Source organism: Myxocyprinus asiaticus, chromosome 30 (genome assembly GCF_019703515.2).
Source record: "Myxocyprinus asiaticus isolate MX2 ecotype Aquarium Trade chromosome 30, UBuf_Myxa_2, whole genome shotgun sequence".
Lineage (NCBI taxonomy): Eukaryota > Metazoa > Chordata > Actinopteri > Cypriniformes > Catostomidae > Myxocyprinus > Myxocyprinus asiaticus.
The window spans coordinates 1,597,661-1,621,997 of record NC_059373.1 but is presented as its reverse complement, the minus strand read 5'-3'; the positions used below and the strand labels follow the sequence as shown (position 1 = coordinate 1,621,997).

Genomic DNA, 24,337 nt, shown 5'->3' with positions numbered 1-24,337 from the left:
TGTGAGTGTTTGTCTGTACTCACGGTTGGCAGAGTTTGATGAGGTCCTGGTCGGTAGTTCCAGGTGGAAGTCCTCGTATGTACAGGTTGGTTTTACTGAGCTGTTCCACAGCACTCTGACTACAGCTGGAGTTGCCTGGACTGGGCAGAGCCATTGGGTGAGGGTGAGGGGCATAGGGCTGATGGACAAAGAGAGTGTGTGGTTAAATTTGACGTTAGGTTTAAGTTCATTTCCTTAAAACTCATTAAGGAATCTTCATGCCATATTGCTTCAGTTTGAGTTTTGGACTGTATATGAAAGCCAGACAGAACCATTTAAATACAAATACAGCTGTGTGCATCCAATCTGTTCCTCTGGACTCACACTGAACATAATCCTTCACCCTGATTCTGCCCATCTCCCATGCTCCCTCTCGGCTGGTGTGTGTCTGTAATGTGTACGTCCTGTCCATCTGATTAGCTTTATTTTAAAGTAGGGTTGGGCGATTTCGATGTTAGCAATTAATTCAAATGTTTTGATGCTTTTTTCTTCTTCTTTTTTTTTTTTCAAATCGAGAAATGTTCATTAAAAAAGTTCATAGCACTTGGCTTGATGCTGCTCCCAATCTGATCAGCTGAACATGTGTGTGCGCTCCAAATGAACGTCACAGGTTAACAACAACATTTGTCTTGACAAACTTTACCTATCTATTTGTATTATTTGTATTATTATATAAAAAATGTACCTAGTTAGAAGTTCCCCTGTCTAATTTACAGCATTAGCTAAGAGACAGATTTATATGCAAGTAAACTGCACATAATAACGTCTGGGTTACTGGTGCAACCCCTGTTCCCTGATGCAGGGAACGAGACATTGTGTCGATGTAGTGACACTAGGGGTTCGATCTTGAGAGCCCTAATCTCCTTTGCTTAAAATAGAAATGACCAATGAGAATTGGCGAGTGGAATTTGCATGCCACTCTCCGCCCCGGATATACAGGTATAAAAGGAGATGGCGTGCATCTCTCATTCAGATTTATGCTGAGGAGCCGATAGAGAGTCCCGGCCTTGTCAGCGGCTGGTTCAGCGCCACGGCAGGAGGGACACAACATCTCGTTCCCTCCATCAGGGAACAGGGGATACACCAGTAACCCAGAAGTTCCCTGTCTGTCACTCACTCGACATTGTGTCGATGTAGTGACACTAGGGTTTCCTATAGGAAACGCCGCAGGCGCTGAACCGTGTCACGAGATATGGAAGAGTGGACACGGTCAAGCTGCTGTGTGCCTCTCAGCGAGCGCTTGACCACGTTGTGACCTTCCAGTGAGTTTAGGTAAGGTGTCTCCCTAGTCCCGTTAAGGGGGGAAGAGGCACTTACCCAAGGAGGCTACAGCGGTGGCCTTTCCTGATATTTGCTGTTAAGCAATTTCCTGCCGAGCACCTTCTAGAATAATGCTGGGAAGTGCTCTTCCCTCTCCAGGAGGGAGGGCACTACGGAGACAACATCCTACCAGAGGGAGGTTAACATGTGAAGAATACCTCACATGGACTTACCAATGGGGAAGTTTGCATATGGAATGATACCACTGGGAGGAACCTATCTACGGAGAGGGTACACAGCAACAGTGGCTGAAGCAGAGCATGGTTCTGATGAGGGGAAACACGGGGTTCACCAGAGGGGAAACCGAACAGTGGAAATGCATCACACAGGATTACCCAGAGGGGAATCACCACATATGGAGCACTGAGCCCAAGTACACAGGCTCACCTGAAAAGGGGCATACCACGCGTACTGGGCCAGGTGGCGTCACTCCTCTGCCAAGTTCATCAACAGTGCCTAAGATTTAGAGAGGTGTCAAGGGTTCAGCAGTTACGTAGAACTGTTGTGGACAAAACAATGCACATTATCACCTTGAAAAAGGGGAAAGGTGTAATGCAAGTGGTACACCCAACCGGCTGCCCGGCCTACCTGCTGTTACCTTGTAACATTCGGGATAAAACCGGTTCTATGTGTAGGTTGTAAAACCTTGCAAAGGTATTGGGTGTAGCCCAACCCGCAGCTCTGCATATGTCTGCTAGAGAGGCCCCCCATGCCAGTGCCCAGGAGGACGCAACACCTCTAGTGGAGTACACCCAAACTCCCAAGGGGCACGGCAGGTCTTGTGACTGGTAAGCCAAGGAAATGGCATCCACAATCCAATGGGCCAGCCTCTGTTTGGAGACAGATTTCCCCTTCTGATGCCCTCCAAAGCAGACAAAGAGCTGCTCCGAGCATCTGAAGCTCTGCGTGCGGTCCAGATAGATGTGCAGGGCACGAACTGGACACAGCAACTACAAGGCTGGGTCTTCCTCCTCTGAAGGGAGCACTTGCAGGTTCACCACCTGGTCTCAAAAGGGACTGGTGGGAACTTTGGGCACGTAACCGGGCCGGGGTCTCAAGATCACGTGAGAGTGTACCGGCCTGAACTCCAGGCATTCGCTGGTGACAGAGAGCGCCTGTAGGTCCCCACCCTCTTGATGGAAGTGAGTGCCACCAGGAGGGCCGTTTTCAGTGACAAAGTTCTGAGCTCAGCCTGCTCCAGGGGCTCAAAGAGGGCTCTCTGTAGGGCAGGTAGGACCACAGAGAGATCCCAAGAGGGAATCAGGTGCGGTCTAGGAGGGTTCAACCTCCTCGCACCTTTGAGGAACCTGGTGATCAGGTCGTGCTGCTGTGAGGGTCTCCCATCCAGTGTATCGTGATACACTGCTATAACAGCCACATACACCTTCAGGGTAGAGGGAGACAGCCATCTGTCCAGCCCTTCCTGTAGAAAAGACAGCACAGACCTGACTACGCACCTCTGTGGGTATTCCCCATGGGAAGAACACCAGTTCGTGAAGAGATGCCACTTCAAGGCATACAGCTGCCTTGTATAGAGAGGGGATATTGCCAGGAGCATCAGGTCTGAGAACCATGTCCGGTTGGGCCAGTATGGTGCAACGAACAGGACTTGCTGCCCATCCTCCCTGACAGTGTCTGTGCAATGAGGCTCACTGGAGGAAACGCATACTTGCATAGCCCCCGAGGCCAGCTGTGTGCCAGGGCATCCATGCTGAGGGGAGCCTCGGACAGGGAGTACAAAAGGGGGCAGTGAGAGGACTCACGGGAGGTGAACAGGTCTACCTGTGCCTCCCCGAATCTCTTCCAAATCAGTTGGACTATGTGGGGGTGGAGTCTCCACTCCCCGCGAAGCGTTACCTGCCATGAGAGCGCATCCGCTGCATGGTTGAGGACGCCCGGAAGGTGAGTGGCTCACAGAGACTTCAACGTCTGCTGACTCCAAAGGAGGAGGCGGCAGGCGAGTTGCGACATGCGACGTGAGTGTACACCGCCATGGCTGTTTATGTATGCCACGGTCACTGTGTTGTCGGTCCGGACCAACACAGGCTTGCCCTGAATCAACAGCCGAAGCCTCCGCAGGGCCAGCGATACTGCCAGCAACTCTAAGCAGTTGATGTGCCATTGAGGTTGGGGCCCTGTCCAGAGCCTGGATACTGCTTGCCCATTGCACACCACGCCCCAGCCTGAGTTCGAGGTGTCTGTCATGCCTTGAAGCCTGCTCTAAGGGAACACCCGTCCGTATAAATGCGAGGTCTGTCCAAGGGCTGAAACTCTGATGGCACTGTGGCATGATGTCACACACTGGATGCCATGGTGCCATGCCCACCTTGGGACTCGAGTCTGTAGCCAGTGCTGAAGTGGTCTCATATGCAACAACCCGAGGGGGAGAACCGCCGCCAAGGATGCCATATGCCCCAGGAGCCTCTGAAATTTTTTCACTGGTGCTGCTACATTCTGCCTGAAGCTTTTCAGGCAGGTCAGCACTGACCGTGCAAGCTCGGTCATGAGACGTGCCGTGAGAGTGACCGAGTCCAACTCCATACCGAGAAAAGAGATGCTCTGCACAGGGGAGAGCTTGCTCTTCTCCCAGTTGACCTGAAGCCCAAGTCGGTCGAGGTGCTGTAGCACAAGGTCCCTGTGCACACACAATAGATCCCGTGAGTGAGCTAGGATTAGCCAGTCGTCGAAATAATTGAGTATGCGTATGCCCTTCTCCCTTAACGGGGCCAGGGAAGCCTCTGCGACCTTGGTAAAGACACTTGGGGACAGAGACAGACCGAAGGGGAGGACCTTGTACTGGTATGCTCGTCCCTCGAAGGCAAACCGAAAAAGGGTCTGTGACGAGGAAGGATCGATACGTGAAAGTATGCGTCCTTCAGGTCGATGGCGTACTGATGCCAGGATGTGCTTCTGTGTTAACATCCTGAACGGGAGCCTGTGTAAGGCCTTGTTCAAGGCACGCAGGTCCAATATTGGGTGCGACCCTCCCCCTCTCTTGGGCACAATAAAATAAGGACTGTAAAAGCCTTTGTGTGACTTGGCTATGGGGACGGGTTCTATTGCTCCCTTCGCCCGGAGGAAGGAGGCACCCTCGCCCCGCACCGCAGTGGTGGTGACCATGTGGGTTATACTCACCATACGCTGGCCCAGGGGCGATGGTGGGGCTGGTAGGTTCACTCGGACCAGACCGGTCGGAGACAGTCATCTCATCCCTGGGTCGCCCGTGTCAGGGCCGCCTCGAAGCCCGTCCGGGGTTCTTGGGGGCCGGCTGATGGGCGGGTGGAGCCGCCTTCCTATGGGAGGATCTTCTTTTCAAAGACCGGCGTACGGGCTCCGATGGTACGGGTGCTGGGGCCAGCGCCGCAGGAGGACGACCCTGGCGAGAGGCAGATGGGGTGCGGGACTTCGGAGGCCTGAAGGTCGCTGAGTCGTGCCGCGGCAAGATATTTTTGATCGCCTCCATCTGCTTCTTCAACGTTGAGAACTGTTGTGCGAAGTCCTCGACAGTGTAGAGATGGGCGCATTGAGAAAGCGAACCTTCTCAGCGTCACGTATCTCCACAAGGTTCAGCCACAGGTGCCACTCTTGGACCACGAGAGTAGACATCGTCCGGCCCAGGGCACGCGCCGTGACCTGCGTCTCCCGTAGGGCGAGGTTGGTCACGGTACGCAGTTCCTGCATAAGCCCCGGGTCAGTTCTACCCTCGTGCAGATCTTTCAACACCTTGGCCTGGTGGACCTACAGGATGGCCATGGCGTGCAGGGCGGAAGTGGCTTGACCCACGGCCTTGTAAGCCTTCATCATCAATGAGGAAGAGAACTTACAGGCCTTGGAAGGGAGCCTTGGTCAGTCCCTCCATGTGGATGCGCCCTGTGGACATAAATAAAAGCTCGACATATCCCTTAGCCGCTCTGCCATCGAGGGTAGTCAGGACGGACGAGCCCGCGAAGTGTATACGGGCAGAAAAAGGTGCCTTTCATGACTTCGTTAGCTCCTTGTGCACTTCCGGGAAGAAAGGCACCAGGGTGGGGCATGGCCGTGAGTTGCGCTCCGAGCCCAAAAACCAATCATCCAGCCGTGAATGCTCAGGGCAGGGTGGAGGGTTCCACTTTAGCCCGATGTTCGCAGCTGCCCGGGCAAGCATGGCTGCCATCTCAGCGTCCACCTCATCCTGAGCTCTACCACCCGTGGGCGGGAGCTCAGAAGATTCGTCTGCTTCCGACAGCAGAAGCCCACCCTTTGATGCTGCAACCGATAACTCATCCTCGTCAGGAGTCCCGAATGAGACATTAAATCCACGCTGAGGCGGACCGCCTGCATCGTGTGCTGGGAGATGGGAGGTCAGCGGGGGTTGAGCCGGTGGAAATGCTCCCATGTCCACATCCAGATCGCCAGCAGCGCTCGCCGACATGGCCGCCTGAGTATCAGCCCAGGACGGACTGGGCAGGGAAGCAGCCGCGGTGGCTCCCTGCTTCACAAAGAAAGAGGTGAGGAAGGTGCAACCGCGACATTCTCATGGGCATGTTCTCGCAATGAGAACATGCCCCCTCCATGTAAGCTGCCTTGGCGTGCTGGCGCCCCAAGCAATCGAGACAGATCTCATGGGAATCCGGAGAGGAGAGATAATGGCCACATCCAGTAGCACAAAGGTGAAAGGCATCTTTAAAAAGACAGCAATCGTTTGTGCGAGCTCTTTTAGAAGAAAATATACTCTTTAAAATATACTCTTTTAGCACCTGCAGACTCGGCCGCCAAAGCGCCCAGGGGAAGCACAACGCTCGACCGTGTGAGGGTGAACGCTGATATGCGCCGTAAATCCAGCAGCGTAAGCGTTGGTGACAGGGACGAACACACATGCATTTGGCTCTGAAGAAAAAATCTGAATGAGTGATGCACGCCATCTCCTTTTATACCAGTATGTCTGGGGCGGAGAGTGACATGCAAATTCCACTCGCCAATTCTCATTGGCCTTTTCTATTTTAAGTAAAGGTGATTGGGGCTCTCAAGATCGAACCCCTAGTGTCACTACATCGACACAACATCGAGTGAGTGACAGACAGGGAACTGAAATATACCTAAATGAATCAAAATCTAAATTGAATCAACAGCTTGTGAATCAGAATCGAAGCAAATCTTTAATTGATACCCAGCCCTAACTACAACCTTACAATTTGATTTTGAAAAAGACACGCATGCACAACTGTCAACTCATCAGTGTAAAGGCCAGCCAATTAATCAACTGACAGAGAGAGAGAGAGATAGAGAGAGAGAGACAGAGAGAGATAGAGAGAGAGAGTGAGATGATGATGATGTTGATGAGTCGGCATGAGCAGGTCGAGTCAGGTTAGTACCTTGCTGTGTGTGTATGGTGGGTAATAACAGGTGTAGTGCGGGTACATCGGGTGCTGCTCCAGTGTCTTTCCCATGAAAATCAGAGAGAGTCCTGAGAACACAATGAGAGATGATGCTGTCCACCGATGAGAGAACTCCAGAGATATTCCTACTCGATAATCCAGAACAGAGCCACAAACATAGAGAGAGAGAGAAAGAGACAGAGAGGAAAAGAAGACAGGTGGCCGTCCTGTATCCGTTCACTCAGGAGAGAATAGAAGAATGAAGGGATGGAAGAGAAAGAGAGAAGTGAGAGATGAGAGAGAGGGGGAGGAGACACAGACACACATACACATCTCTCTGACAGGTTGAGAGAGAGAGAGAGAGAGAGAGCAAGCATGTGCTCCGTCTGTCATTGGAGACACACGCATGTATGTGTGAGAGCAGCGTATGTGATCTGTGTGTTTCCTGCTGGGAGAAAAATCTGTATGCTTCTCTCTCTGTGACAGGGTGGTTTGGGGGCTCGTCTCATGCAATTTATGTGCCTCCTCCTTCACTAACTGTAGGAGGGACTTCTGAAAGAGAGAGAGAGAGAGAGAGAGAGAGAGAGAGAGAGAGAGAGAGAGAGAGAGAGAGAGAGAGAGAGAGTCTATAGGGGGTAGATCTCTCTATTGGTAATATATAAAACTGCAACGCCCATTACGGACGCATTCAGCACATGCACACTACAACTGCTTTGTAATACTCTTCTAGCACAGTCAACATCAGGCACGGACTGTCCATGTGTATAGAAAAACTGGGCTGCACGTGAACAGTCCACACGTACTGTGCTAATGATTCAATTTGTATCATGCGCACTGTCTGCGAGACCCAGTGGCATGTGAAAAATTGAAGTATTTTGTGCTTTGGCATTTAGATTAAACCGAGAAAACTGACCGCAGAAGACAGTTTATGTTGATGCTCGCTGAGAAAGGAACGCATACTTGTGTCGCGTTAAGAATTTCATTCCGACACATTTCACAACAAAAATGCCAGTGCAGCTAGGAGCATTTGCGTTTATGTACTTCATTAGAATATGCAGACCTTACTGTGGCAGTTATTTTTAGAGGAAAGAATGGCGAAAATGTCAGACTATAACAAAAAGTCCCTTTTACGGCAAGTCACTTGGCGCCATGTTCCTTAAAGGAATATTCTGAAGTTCAGTTCAATCGACAGCATTTGTGGCATAATATTGATTACCACAAAACTTAATTTTCGACCTGTCCTTCCTTTTCTTTAAAAAAAAGCACAAATCTGGTTGACAGTGAGACACTTACAATGGAAGTCAGTGGAGTCAATCTGTAAACACTACAGATTGAATAAATGCAAGTGCTTTTATAAAATTATAAGCTTCACATTTCTAACTTTAAACCCTCCAAAATTTGGCCCCGTTGACTTACATTGTAAGTGTCTCACTGAAACACAGATTTGTGCTTTTTGGTTAAATAAACGAAGGTCAAACTACGAAGGCCATAAACTGTCAATTAAGCTTAAGTTGTATTTAACCCAAAATATTCCTTTAATGTATCTCTGGATATAAGTACAGCTCATATTTACTTGAATGGGGAAAGACAGACATCTCCAGAAAGGTTGCTCAAGATTACTATAAAAGAACATATTTCAAATCATCAATAAAATCTGACAACAATTGGTATCATAAATTGTGGTTGTTTAGCTTAGATCAGTGTCTCACTATCTTTTTTACCATAAGTAACCCCACAGCACCATTAGTAATGCTCAAAAGCACCTATCAAAAGCTAAATATCATACAGAAGTATTATTTATGATGTATATTCATCAGCAACAACAAAAATAAAACCAGGCCAAGTGAGAGTGAAATGTGCAATTAGAACAGATTAATGCTGTTAAATTATACAGGGCAGGGGATATTAATTTGATACACTGGGAAATATTAATGTGACAAATTTTATTTTATCATAAGTTTTGGTAGACAGCAGCAATATTAACATGTATACAGTACAAATGTATTCGTACAAATTGTGCATGTAAACAATAAAGGTTGCAGGCCAATATACATATTGTATATTTCATGCACATTTTTACTAATTACAGGTATTAACACTTATTTTCAGAACAAGTGCTAAAACGGTACTGTCTCTTTAAGAAAACCAGCAGTTCCGTGTTTTGTTTTAGTTAGTGAAAATGTATGAAAAAAAGAGTGGTATAGCTTCTTTATCATGATTAAATGTTTCATTTTTGTTGTTTCTGATCAACAACTGACTGTAGAGAACTGAAAAGATATTAAAAAAGATATTATCAATGACAGATGGATTGCGTGGATCTATCTTTGGACACACATTAAACAGAATGAGTCAAACCGAACTTTACTCTCAACACACAGTGAAAGGATCTCAATTCTGAACTTCATAAAGGATCAATCTTGGGATTTTAACAATGGATCTTGAGACTGTTCATGAAGATTGTGATTATACGGAAAATCTATATAGTATTTTTACTCAACCCTAATCCACATTATTTTTATTTTAGTCATATATTCTAAGTTCAACATCCAATGTTTTTTTTTTTTTTTTTCACCCAATTTGGAATGCCTAAATCCCAGTGTGCTTTTAAGTCCTTGTGGTCGCGTAGTGACTCGCCTCAATCCGGGTGGTGGAGGATGAATCCCAGTTGCCTCTGCATCTGAGACCATCAACCCATGCATCTTATCATGTGGCTTGTTGAGCACATTGCCATGGAGACATATCACATGTGAAGGCTTCATGTCATCCACTGCGGCATCTGTGCTCAACTCACCACGTGCCCCACCAAGAATGAACCACATTATAGCGACTACGAGGAGATTACCCCATGTGACTCTACCCTCCCTAGCAACCAGGCCAATTTGGTTGCTTGGGAGACCTGGCTGGAGGCACTCAGCACACCCTGGGATTCGAACTAGCGAACTAGCAAACTCCAGGGGTGGTAGCCAGCATATTTTACCACTGAGCTACCCAGGCCCCCAACATCCAATTCTTTAACAAATAAAACAAACACTATCAGGTTGGTGCGGCTAATGCAAATGTGCATTCTGTATGAAAAGTCAGGTGATGTCGCTTATCAAAAAGGTGATTGGCTCTTTTAACTGTAAGGCGAAAGATGTGAATCAGAAACTAATACAATGTCTGAACATGAGAGACCGACAGAGAAAGAAATGTGTGGAGCTGTGAGATCTTACCAAGAGAAAACACTAATACCACAAAACAATCACACACACACACACACACATACACACACACACACACACACACACACACACACACACACACACACACACAAACACAACACACACACACACACACACACTCACACACACTCACAAACACATACACACACACACTCATACACACACACACACACTCACGCACACACCTTGCTTTGAAGATTCAGTCAGACATGACAGTGAAAACAGAAGAGGAGTGATGGAAATAGAGCAGAACAGATCTGTCTGTTCACTGCTGTTCAACAGAACTAAACTCACTGTTCAAAAATGAGTCATGTGTGCAGCATATAACATCATGGTTACTTTCATAACCTCCGTTCCCTGATGGAGGGAACGAGACATTGTGTCGATGTAGTTACACTAGGGGTCACTCTTTGGAGCCCCAAACACCTCTGCTTTTTTTTTTTTAAAGGCCAATGGGAATTGGCGAGTGGAATTTGCATGCCACTCCCCCGGACATACGGGTATAAAAGGAGCTGGTATGCAACCACTCATTCAGGTTTTGTGCTGAGGAGCCGAGACCAGGTCCCGGCCATTTCAGCAGGTAGTTCAGCATTGTGGCAAGAGGGACACTGTCTCGTTCCCTCCATCAGGGAATGGAGGTGACGATAGTAACCATGATGTTCCCTATCTGTCACTTACTCGATGTTGTGTCGATGTAGTGACACTAGGGGTCCTTATACAAAACGGCACAACTATCTGAACTGTGTTACGTGAACTGGCAGTGCGTGATGGGCAGACCACTGTGTGCCTCGTAGCCAGTGCACCAGGCCATCACGTAACCTCCCCCAATGCTCTTATGAGCGTCAAACGGTCCTTCAGGAACAAGTCGACTGCCCAACAACAGCGACAGGCTAGCCCAGCCGAGGCCTCTTTTCCTCTTTTTTCTCCCCAAAAAGAGTGGAATTTGTTAACCGACTGGGAGCCATATGTGTCTATGTCGGGGGGTGTCCCTCCCAAAAGGAAGACATCCCAGAGACCACACCCTGCTCAAAAAGAGGGGGGGGAGGGGGGTATTTTGAGTGGAATACGTCACATGGTCTTACCGAATCTTGTCAGAAGTATGTCATGTGGAGAGGTCCCATGGTAGGTCCTGGGATGTGAGTGGCTCGTAGTGACTTGAGGCACTGCTGACTCCAGAGGAGGAGACAGCGGGTGAGTTGTGACATGCAACGGGAGCGTAGACTGCCTTGATGGTTGATGTACGCTACCATCGCTGTGTTGTCTGTCCAGACCAATACGTGCTTACCCTGGATCAACGGCCGAAAACTCCGAAGGGCGAGCAATATTGCCAACAACTCTAGGCAGTTGATGTGCCAACACAGCCGCGGGCCAGTCCAGGGGCCGGCGACTGTGTGCCCTTTGCATACAGTGCCCCAGCCCATCTTTGAGGCGTCTGTTGTAACCATGACGTGCCTGGAGACCTGCTCTAGGGGAACCCCTACCCATAAAAATGCAAGGTCGGTTCAAGGACTGAAGAGGTGGTGACAGATCTGCGTGATGGCCACGTGATGTGTCCTGCTGAAGCAGTCTCATATGCAGCAACCCAAGCGGTGTGGCCGCTGCTGAGGATGCCATATGCCACAGGAGCCTCTGAAAAAGTTTCAGTGGAACCGCTGTCCTCTGTCTGAACGCCTTCAGACAGTCCAGCACCGACTGTGCGCGCTTGTTCGTGAGGCATGCCGTCATCGAGACTGAGTCCAACTCCAAACCGAGAAAAAAGATTCTCTGAACCGGGGAGAGCTTGCTCTTTTCCCAGTTGACCCGAAGCCCCAGTCGGCTGAGGTTCTGGAGCACGAGGTCCCTGTGTGCACACAGCAACTCACGAGAGTGAGCTAGGATTAGTCAGTCATCGAGATAGTTGAGGATGCGGATGCCCACTACCCTTAGCAGGGCAAGGGCTGCCTCTGCGACCTTCGTGAAGACGCGAGGGGACAAGGACAGACCGAAGGGGAGGACCTTGTACTGGTACGACTGGCCTTTGAAGGCAAACCACAGGAAGGATCTGTGTTGAGGTAAGACCGAGACATGGAAGTACGCGTCCTTCAGGTCTACCGCTGTGAACCAATCTTGATGCCGGACGCTCACTAGAATGCGTTTGTGCATCAGCATCTTGAACGGGAGTCTGTGCAAAGCCCAGTTCAGTACTCGCAGGTCCAGGATTGGTCGCTGTAGAACCCTTTCTTCATCTCGGCTGGAGGGACAGGCTTTATCGCAGAAGGGTAGCAATCTCCGCATGAAAGGTAGCACCGTTCTCGCCCTTAGATGAGGTGAAGTAGACGTTGCTGAACCTGGGTGGGCGACTGGCAAATTGAATCACGTTGCCGAGTCGGACGGTCCGGGTCAGCCATCGTGACAGGTTGGAAAGCGTGAGCCACACGCCCAAACTCCGGATGAGGGGGACCAAGGGAATGATCACGTTGGATGTACCAGCGGGTGGGGCCTCGCGGCGGGGCGGAGCTCGAGGTGCCATGTTGAGGGGACTCGAGCCCCGTGGCTTTGCTGAGTCCAGGGACATCGAAGCACTTACCTGGCTCCTGCTGCCCACCATAAGATTGGCCGAGGAGGGGGCAGGAAGAATCTCATCCCCGTAGTCCACCGGAACCAATCCCGTGTGGGCGTGTTTGTGCCACAGCTGGGCACACAGGGGCGGGGGGTCCGCCGTTGGAGCACCATACCTGCAAAAATGGGATGACATAAACCTACAGGCCCTGGACGGGAGCTTCGGGAACCCACACCAGGTGGCAGCGCCCTGCGAACACAAGTGCACCGCAAGTGCCTTATCCACCTGGGGGACTCACCGAATACCCCCTAGCCGCTCCACCATCGAGGGTAGTGAGAGCGGGGGAGCTGAAAGACTGTGACTGGGCAGTAAAAGGTGCCTCCCACGACCTTGTCAGCTCCTCATGCACTTCCGGAAAGAAAGGAATGGGAGCCCAGAAACCAATCGTTGAGCTGCGAGGGTTCAGGGGAGAGTGGAGGGTTCCACTCTAGCCCGACACTTGCGGCCACCTGTGAAAGCATGTCCATCATTTCCATGTCGGCCTGAGACTGGGCGCCCATTCCCAAAGGAGGAAGCCCAGTCGAGTCCGACTGGACGAGCCCACTCTCCTATGCTGCGCTCGATCACTCATCGTCTTCCCAGGCTCCGAACAAGAGGTCAAACTCGCCCTGAGAGCACCTGACTGGGGCAAGCAAGCGTGCTGGGGAATGGGAGGTCCGTGGGGGGATACCTGGTGGAGGTGGTCCCATTGATGTCCCTAAATCAGCCCCAGTGCTAGCCGACGCAGCCTCAAACCCATAGGTAGAAGGACCGGTGCGGGGAGCCGATGGGGTGGCTTGCTTTCTTACGAAAGCAAGCCGCGACCGCAATGTTGCCATGGTCATGTTTTCGAAATGAAGAAATGATCCATCCACGAAAGATGTCTCCGTGTGGGCAGTGCCCAGACACGTAAGACAGTGATCATGGCCATCAGAAGCAGAGAGATAATGACCGCAACCAGGAATAACACACAAAAGGAAAGGCATCTTTAAAAAGACGTTCCGTGTGTGCCGCTCTTTTTGTGAATGAAAATATACTCTTTTAGAATATAATCTCTTTATTCGCTCTGCCGAAGTGCCCAGGGGCATTCTCTGCACTCCACAGGTGCAGAGGGGGAGAAGCTGCTGAAATGCGCCATGAATCCAGCAGTTTTGAGGTGCATCTTTGGAGGGAAATTGAATTCAGTGCACTGAATACAACCGCTCGGCTCCGAAGAGAAAATCTGAATGAGTGGTTGCATACCAGCTCCTTTTATACCCGTATACGACGTAGCATAGACTTAACCAATGGAGTGAGTTTGGGGTGGGGCTATCTGAAAGCTATATGTAAACAATGAGCATGTTTTCATGCACGTTCATACACTGATTATGCTTAATAAACCGATCGACACGGGTAGATTTTTGCCCATTGTGCAGATATACGACGTATATGGGGGAGTGGCATACAAATTCCACTCGCCAATTCCCATTGGCCTTTTTTCAAAAAAGCAGAGGTGTTTGGGGCTCCCAAGAGTGACCCCTAGTGTCATCGACACAACGTAGAGTGAGTGACAGATAGGGAACTGTTCATATTATAAACTGTATATTTATTTCTTAACTGTTCATTACTTTACCCTTACTGACTGTATTAATTGATTTTAAAAATACTTTCTTGTGTTGTGAATTCAAAACTTCCACTTAAAGTCTAAAAAGACACTGGTGACATTTTGCTATCCTAAATATCCAGTGTTGCAGCAGATTTCCAGAAATCATCGCAAAACATCATATTCATAAGAATCATCATTTTTATAACCAGTGGCTTTCTAAAAACACTCTGAAGGAGGAGGAAAAAATATATCATCAATGTCACCATCATTCATTTTCTCCAGCAGATTTTCATTCATTCTGAAAGTGTGCTTGTGTTCTGTGGAGGGAAGTAATCAGATCCTCATCAAAAATTCATTCGGTAAAATGGCATAATGGACTCTGATATGAAATCAGCAATTACCTTTTTTACTCATATTACAGCAAATGACTAACACAACACACACACACACACACACACATGCTGTGCAAAGATGACTGCATTTTCCAGACATTGTGTTTTGGTGGACACTGATAATGTCGGTGTTGATCAAGTCATCCAGCAAGACAGTTTGTTAACTTTCCTTGTGTCTAACTCTCTATAAATGAATATGTGCCGTCATTCTGTTTCCTGACAAATACCTGGTGCGTTCACAAACAGTGTGACTCGGGTCTGCACCGAATGATGTAAATATGACAAACAAACGCCAGTCCGTTCCTCACTAAACATCTCTTTCAGCAGCCTGTCTTGTTCTTTTCCCAGTTATGGTTCATTCTCTCCCTCTTTTCATCTGTGTGTCCATTTCTGCCTCTCCAGATGGTGAATTATGTGCTAGAGAGGTGAACAGTCTTGTGGGAAATGGTGCAGACGTGCCGTTTATTGTGCATCATCCCTCCATCAGTCTTAATATATGAAAGTGCTGGGGGTTCTGGGTGATTGAGCCACTCACAACACTGAGGGTTGAGTCACACAAACACAGACAAATCAAGAATGATGCTATCCAGACACAATAATGACAATAAACTCTCATGCTAACAACATCACTGTCTCAACACTGAACTAAATCTGTACTGCTGGGTGACGTACAAACATCCGTACAAACAAATTGAACAACAGATGAATTGTGCAATTTTTGCGCCACTGGCAAAAAAACAACCGAATTGCGAAAATAAACAATGAGCCCATTTACATGCACGCCAATACACTGATTACTCCCAAAAAGCAGCTTATTTTAAAAATCTGACAAATCAAGAAGTCAGCGTTTACATGACATTTGAAATAATCGAGTTATTCTCTGCATTTGATGTCAAACCGCGAAGAGGCATGCGCTCAACCCGCACACTGGATGAGCTGGTAAGTTACAATGTTTACGTCACACGAAATCTGCACAATGGGCAAAAATCTACCCGTGTCAATCGGTTTATTAAGCATAATCAGTGTATGAACGTGCATGAAAACATGCTCATTGTTTACATATAGCTTTCAGATAGCCCCACCCTAAACTCACTCCATTGGTAAAGTCTATGCTGTGTCATGCTGGAAGGTCGCTCAAATAAACAGCGCAATATTTGTATGCATTATAAACACATCCTAAATAGTATGCAAGTCTACATGGTATATTTAAAGTCGCCATGCGACAGAAATTGCGACCGACTTTTCTCCTGGATTGTGAGGTATTTCCGAGTACACAAGAAAAAAAAAGTAGGGCGGGACTTGATTTTCGGTTGTTGATTGGATTGTGAAAAGTGGGAGTTGCATACCGGAATGGAGGAAGACCTGAAGGTGAGTTAGTTTGCAGTCGACCGTGCCCCACTGACTTGAGAACCAAACGATGATCTAACTGACAACATTAATCCATAACCAGCCTACAAACACACACAGCACATCACAGTCTTTGTTTAGGACTAGGCTGGAGTTGCTGTGCAAGTCCAATACAACAAGCGAGTAAAGATCACAACATTTTAACATTTTGAATCACAATACACTAAATATAAAGGGAAAAAGAATACTTACTCATGCTGTACAGTACATCCCAAGATTCCTGCATTCAAAATATGAATAAACTCCAGACGCATCCGACTCATGTTGTGTTCAGTAGTGATCACCTATGGAAGCATTCAGGCTTGAAATGTCTTCCACACAACCAAACAAATCTGCCGTTATTCCTTCTTCGAAATGTACATTTGAGCCAGTTGGCCATATCCAAGGTAGTTTGGGGAACGGAACAAGGTTTTTGGAGGGAAACAGCCAAAAATACACCTCTTCATTTCTGCATTAGCTGCTTTGACACAGGCCCGGCTCCACAGGGGCCTGGCCCACCCAATCATGAACTTGGCCCACCTTGAGAACTACACCTATACCCACCTCTCCAACTGTTTGGCCCACCCGGCAGGTCCTATGGCCCACCTTACATCTTAGAGCTGGAGCCAGGCCTGTGACGCCATGTTTGTTTACATGACAGGCTCTTGAATGGGTGGGGTTAAAACTGACTAAAACTGTTTTAAATGTAGTACTGCAAGAAACCTTGCATTCGTCATCAGGTTTAGGTTTAGGTGTAGGGGTTGGTGTAAGTTGTCTGGGAGACTCTATATAAATACAATAAACATGCTCCAGTGATGCCCCTATACTGTATGTTCGTATTTAATTAAGGGTTCAAATAGTATGTGCCACTATTTGCACTTAGTGCAAAGAAGCTGCTTTTTGTTGCTATATACCATTAGCACTGTCTGTCTATGGTTGCTCACGTTAAGATCAAGGCATTGATGCTTGCTTACAGAACAACCACTATCTAATCTCACAACTTCAGACTTATGTGCCCTCCAGAAGCCTGCAATCTGCGGGTGAGCGGCGCCTTGTGGTGCCATCTCATAGAGGCACAAAATCACTGTCCCGGACCTTTACCTTGACTGTTCCCCGCTGGTGGAATGACCTGCCTAATTCCACCCGAGCAGCTGTGTCTTTAGCCTCTTTCAAAAAACAGCTAAAGACACATCTTTTTCGTGAACACCTAACGCACTACCTTCATGTTCTTTATAAAACAAACAAACAAAAAAACACCTTTCCTTGCTATGTGTCCTGTGAGACTTATTATATTTTTGCCCTTTTTGTTGAATAAATCGCTTCTATTGTTCTCCTCATTTCTAAGTGGCTTTGGATAAAAGCATCTGCTAAATGAATAAATGTAAATATACACTTAGTGCAAAGAGCCTCTGCCAATAATAAATTGAGGAATTTAGCTATCTCTGACTGACTGACCCAGACACAGCTCTTCTGGTCAACAGGTAGCAAACAGAGATTCACAAACACTGAGAAAAACATTCACTAAGAATGGAGCATCTTCTGTATAGGATAATGCACGGCTAAATGGTTTTAATGCACAACATGGAGGAGAAAGAACCAGCCGATGCGAAGCAGACCAATTAAATCATTTTACGCACATCTAGCCATGGATTATCCCGCTTATACCATGGTCACTTGCCAGCACTGAGTGCAAACTTGGACTAAAATTTGGATTAAAAATCATCATTAACTTCATCTACGAGTCATTAGATATAGAGTTCTGCTCATTCTAAATCAGACACAGAGATAAAATAGTGCAATTATATCACATTTATTTGAATGAATGAAATAAAAAGCAGTATGAATAAATGGAAGAGTTTTTTTGGAGACCAAACGCTGTAAACATTCTGTTAATTTAAATGCATAATCCAGAAATAATAAAAGCCACATTATGTAGAAGGGTTGGCACTCCAAAGTACATGTTATTTTACATTTCTAGGAAAAACCGGCATTGCTGATGTGACGGTTGAAAAAGTGGCACTTACTGTACATGATGAGGTGAAAACATCTAAAATGCTTTGAAACCTGCAGATTTTGACCCTTAGACAGAATTCATATAGATATGAATAATTAATATCCTGCATGTGAATCATTGTCAAAAGGACTTGTGATTAGGTACATACAACTGCCCTCTGCATCTCTACAACTCAATCATTAAATGGATAGTTCAGAGAAAATGTTCTGGATTCTGGTTGGTCAAAACAACCTTCCAGTCGAGGTAAAATACACAATGTAGTAACAGTTATAACGTAAAACAGCTGTTCAGCAGCTACTGTGTATCACTGCACAGCACCCATAGAGAACAACTATTAACTGCAGTTTACATGTCAGGATGAGGAGTGCATCAAACTCTGAACTAATGTGAGATTCATAGTGCTAAATCTGATTTATAGCCAACATTCAGCCGTACCCAATCCTGATGATGCTAAAACGTCTCTGTCTGACCCGAGTCTCCCATAACCAGACTTCAGAGTATTCATTTACAACTTAAATTTTTTAAAAGCACTTGCATTACATTTTCTGTTAAAACTTGTGTATTATTTGAGCTGTTATTTCTTGTTTAAATCATATTTTTTTACGGTTGTTTTAGGGTTTACAGGGTTACATCATGGATTTATTTTTATATATAACTTGGATATAACTTTATACAAAAAGGGGTCATGATCCTGCCATTTTGATTTTGTTTTGTTTCCTGTTTTATCCAGTTTCGCTAGTTGGTTTATTCTTAGTTTATTTTGTTGTTTTGTTTTATTTATTTTTTCTCCCTTGTGAGTTTTGTTTGTATTTTGTTGGTTTTGTTTTGTTTTAATAATAGGTCCTTCCGCCTAATCCCTGACAGAACGATCTGCCCAAACTTTGGACCCAGTGGAGGCATGAAAGGTTTTTTATTGAGCCCAGTTCCAGCCCTTGGGGAATCGGTCTCCCAATGCCTCGCCCGGTTGCCCGATCCCTTGACCTGCTTTCAGCATGGTCGTCCTATTGACATCTATGCCAAGGTTGGCTGAGGCGGTCTCCGGGTGGGATTTTGATGAGACCGTCCTCAAGTTATTTTTTTTGGCAGGTCTGGACAAGCCCATCGATCAAGAGGAACTGGGTTCGATTTTTCATTTTTCCGTTTGGGATTTGGTGGACCACTTCTGCCGGTTGGCATTGATGGAACGTCTACTGCAAGGGTGGAACACCAAATCCCCAAATTCCCCTTTTTCGGTGTCCTGAGAGATCTGCCGAGCCCGTTATTGTCCACCAGGAGGTGGCCAATTCATTGGCAGCTCATTTGGGCATCTCTCTGGCTTCTCGATGCCGTTGCCAGAGGAGGCATGCTGCCAACCGCCAGGAGGCAGCGGCCAATACTACTGCAGTGCCTCTTATCACCTGGAAGAGGAAGAGAGGGAGATGAGCCTCTACTCTTCAGGTGTTGCCAGTGCCCACAGCTACGGAGGCCATTCCCCTGCCACTGCCAGCACCCTTGGACACAGAGGCCGTTCCCCCATCGCTGCCAGTGCCCACAACCACAGAGATCGTTCCTCCATCACTGCCAGTGCCCACAGCTACAGGGGCCGTTCCCCTGTCACTGCCTGTGCTCATGACCACTGAGGTCATTTCCCTGTCACTGCCTGTGCTCATGACCACTGTCACTTCCTGTGCTCATGGCCACGGAGGTTGTTCCCCCGTGACTGCCAGTGGCCACAGAGACCATTCCCCCGTCACAGCCAGTGTTCACAGCCACTGTCACTTCTTGTGCTCATGGCCACGGAGGTCTTTCCCCCGTCACTGCCAGTGGACAGGAAGGCCCTTCCCCATCACTGCCAGTGGCCACGGAGGCCGTTCCCCCATCACTACCAATGTTCACAGCCACGAAAGCCATTCCCCCGTCACTGCCAGTGGTCACGGAGGCTGTTCTCCCGTCACTGCCAATGTTCACAGCCACGGTGGTCGTTCACCCGTCACTGCCTGTGTTCACGGCCACAGAGGCCATTCCCCCAACACTGCCAGTGGCCATTGAGGTCGTTCCCCTGTCACTGACTTTGTTCACGGCCACGGAGGCTGTTCCAGTGTCACTGCTTGTGCTCATGACCACTGAGGTCATTTCCCCATCACTGCCAGTGCCCACGGCCACAGAGTTTTTAATAAAACACCTTTCATTGCCATTCTGTATCTTGGGTCCTTCCTCCTAATCCCTGATAAAAGGTTAGTAAGTGATTTTATCACACTAAAATCATGTTAACACACATATTGTTTACGTCTTGTGGCTATACTTTTGAAACAGTGAGTATTTTAATGTTTACATAAAACTGTAGCACAATACTAGTCCATATGAATTGTGGCTGTAATCCAAGTCTTCTGAAGTAATTTGGATGTCTGAAAATAATGATTCACTTTACATATTCCCCTCTGCAGTTTGAAGTTAGGAAACTGAATAAAAAAATAAAATAATTCAAATCAACATATAGGCCATATTTTGTATTCTACGGATGAAAGAATGTCATGTTAAGAACAACATGAGGGTAAGTAAATGATGACCGACAATTTTATTTTTGGGTGAACTATTCCTTTAAATAAGAGGTAGACTGATATATCTGCTTTACTGATTAATCGGTGCCAATAGTTGTTGTTTGGAACTATCGGTTATCGGCAAAAATGTATACAGATAGTTGCCGATAGTATTTTTATTCCTCCTTGTTCCTTTGTGGCCGATGCTGGAAGATTGTACAGTTAGAAAGGCTTAATTGTGCAATATAACAGCGGGCTCTCGAGGTGAAATAAAAACAATCACTTGGGGATTTGCTGTATCCAAATCTTTCATTATTGACAATATTAATCTATATTTTTATTCTCACACAAACACTTGTCTTAAGATGGTTATTTATATCTTCAGCTTTAGTGTGTCAATAGGAAAAATACATTTTAGACTCCCAAACATAACTTTTGCAAATAGAAAAGAATAGAATAGAATAGAAGAACAGGGAGCCCTGCAACAGATGTCATGGCCCCCACAAAGCCCCCCACTGAACATCGTGTCAGTCTGAGATTACATAAAGAGACAAAAGCAATTGAGACAGCCTAAATAGATAGAAGAACTGTGGTGAATTCTCCAAGAAGCTTGGAACATCCTATCTGCCAACAACCAAGAAAAACTGTGTGCAGGTGTATCTAGGAGAATTGGGGCTGTTTTAAAGGCAAAGGTGGTCTCACCGAATATTGATTTAACTTTTTTTATGTTTACTGGACTTTGTATGACATTAAGTGATAAATGAAAACTATTTATGTCATTATTTTTGAAGACATCCTCACTATACAACATTTTTCACAAGTGCCTAAAACTTTTGCATAGTACTGTGTGTGTGTGTATATATATATATATATATATATATATATATATATATATATATATATATATATATATATATATATATATATTCTTGGGATTTTGGTTGAACAGTAAACTGCATATTGGATTTTATTCATTTTGAACTGTTGTAGCCTCTATGTCTATGCACGTCACAGTAACAAAAGAGTAAGAATTGTTTTTTTTACATTCAATAAAACAATTAAAAAACTTCCGGCTGATTAATCGGTTATCTGCCTTTTACACCACCTCAGTTATCGGTATTGGTAAAGTCCACTATCGGTCGACCTCCACTTTTAATATTTAAAAATTGCTGGCTCATGGCAAAAAACTATTTAACACACCAAAACACAAGAATGCTTCCTGTTGAGCCCGAAAAAGGACAATGTTTCACCGATGTTGTGTTGACATTAGACAGAAGAGTAGTGAGCAGTCCAGTCTCAAAGTGAATGCTGCTGCCAATGCAAGAATACTCAATCTGTTTGAAATATTTCTCATGATGTGACAAAGAGATTGGCAGTAGAAGACAAATGTGAGATAAACAAACTGTAAGACCGGGGTGCCAGGTGTACCGATGATGCGCGGTCTCAATGAGCTCCGTTGGCATTGTGCGCTAAAGTGCTGGAGCATCTCACTGGCTAGATCAGATTTCTCAGCACCAGCAAATTCCAGCATTTCCTTTGTGTAGCCCCGCACTATTTATCATGGGCAATTTGATACTCACAAAGTCCCTGGCACAGCAAACACTGATGGATCATGTCACAGAATACACAATCCATGTGCTGGAGAAAGGGAGGAAAAATGAGTTCTCTCCAAAAATGAGTTGAGAAATTTACAGAGTATCGGCTCCTGCAAAACATGGTCATGTTTAATAAGAAACATTCGTGAAACGGACTGTCATATTTAACACCAATTACTAGGTAAAAGCAGATGTCCCGATCACACCAGTCCAAAAACATTATCCCACAAAACAATTGAAAACTCTTAAGACAAACATGTTGCACAACAGCTCGCTAAACTACAAGCTACTCTTAATTTAAAGTAGTTAAACTATAGTCAAGCTACACTTTTAAAAAAAGAAATGATTTTTTAGTTAGCTACACTACTAATGCTGTTTGATCACACAGGAAATCGACATCCTGCTTCCGAATGTTCATTCACACTGAAATGTACATGTCATTTACAACTAAAAATACCACTCGCTCTTGGCACCACCCTGTGGACATTTTACCTCAACCACACTTCCGGCTTCGGCCACTGGGGGGCAGACTTCATGCCGGCTGTTAAGGGTGCTTTCAGTGGTTTGGAGTGAATGTAAAAAGTTTTACACATTAACGAATTAATTGTGTTTTTGTGAAGAGTGATCTGAATGGTGTACAATCACATGAAGACTGTACTCATAACAGTTTTCTATAAAAAGTGTTTAATTATACATGGTGCGGGTCACCCCCTTCAATGTGTTTCACCATGTTGAAATCACATGACCTGCGGTGTTTCACTAAACGTCGAAGAAGAGAATCCTTGCACTCACTGGCTGCCACCTATGTAGATACGCTTGGCTATGCTTAGCACGGTGTTGTTTGGTGAAATTTCCAGTTCATTTCTTCACTCAGTCAAGATAACCTCAGTGGAGTGCAGAGTTCTCATGATCTCATGTCTCATATCACATAACTTATTATGTTGGTTTGACAAAGCTTCTACATTCACTTCCATTGCAAGCTCCTCACTGTAAACTTGAGGAGGGACGAGTCAAAATTATTTTTTATGTGGTAATCAACATTACGCTACAAATGCTGTCGACTGAGCTCAACTTGTATTATTGAACCCGGAATATTCCTTTAAGGACATTTAACTCCCAAAATCTCATTGTTATGCAGGAAGAAAAAAAAAAAAAAAATCTCACTCATTACTGTAAAATTGTAGTGAAAATGTTCCTGCCTGGACACAAGATTGTTTTCTTTTATAAATTAATATCAACATAATTTTGAACAACAAATACAACCATGATGCATGTTTACAATTTGATTTTACAAATGTACTTTACTATTTAAATATTAATTTATTGCCTATTACAATAAATAAATGTCATGGAAATAATCTTAGCCTACTATAAATCTTAAAGGGACAGTTCACCCAAAAATGAAAATTCTCTCATCATTTACTCACCCTCATGCCATTCCAGATGTGTATGACTTTCTTTCATCAGCAGAACACAAATTAAGATTTTTAGAAGAATATTTCAGCTCTGTAGGTCCATACAATGCAAGTGAATGGGTGCCAACATTTTGAAGCACCATAAAGCACATAAAGGCAAAATAAAAGTACTCTAGACAATTCTGGTGGTTAAATTCATATATTCTGAAGCGGTTTGATACAGATCAATATTTAAGTCCTTTTTTTTTTTTTTTTTTTTACTATAAATTCTCCTCCCTGCTCAGTCAATCTCCACTTTCACTTTCTCACTCTCCTTCTTCTGTTTTTGGTGATTCACATTCTTCTTGCATATCGCCCCCTAATGGGCAAGGAGGAGAATTTATGAGGACTTAAATATTGATCTGTTGATCTCACCCACACCTATCATATCGCTTCTGAAGACATGGATTAAAAAACTGGAGTCTTATGGATAACTTTTATGCTGCCTTTATGTGATTTTTGGAGCTTCAAAGTTCTGGTCACCATTCACTTGCATTGTATGGACCTACAGAGCTGAAATATTCTTCTAAAAATCTTAATTTGTGTTCTGCAGATGAAAGAAAGTCATACACATCTGGAATGACATGGGGGTGAGTAAATGATGAGAGAATTTTCATTTTGGGTGAACTGTCCCTTTAATGATCTTAAGATACATTATTTTTAAAAACATTTTTTTTTTTTTTTTTTTGTGAGGAAATATTTAGTCAGAACCTGCAGTTCACAGCCTGCAAATAAACAACAGAACATCCAGACGGAAGACAAAATCAGACAAGTGTGTTTACAATATGACATTAACTAATATATCTGCAAGTTTCATGACATGTGTTCAAATATCATGTTTCTTCACACAACCAATCCTATTCTATTTTAAGGGGTGTTCACA

General features: G+C 45.6%; 1 protein-coding gene across 5 annotated transcripts in view; it reads right to left on the bottom strand.

Annotated features, from left to right (window-relative positions):
* LOC127421506 (RNA-binding motif, single-stranded-interacting protein 3-like) overlaps positions 1 to 7,148 on the bottom strand; it is a 40,313-nt gene extending 33,165 nt beyond the window's left edge. For all 5 annotated transcript variants that reach the window (XM_051664595.1, XM_051664597.1, XM_051664596.1 and 2 more), the window contains exons 1-2: positions 6,711 to 7,148; positions 24 to 178 (exon numbers count right to left, since the gene is read on the bottom strand). In XM_051664595.1, coding sequence (XP_051520555.1) covers positions 24 to 178; positions 6,711 to 6,785 — 230 coding nt within the window. In that variant the 5' untranslated portion in view covers positions 6,786 to 7,148. The remainder of the gene's footprint in view (positions 1 to 23; positions 179 to 6,710) is intronic.
* Positions 7,149 to 24,337: the final 17,189 nt, after the last annotated feature.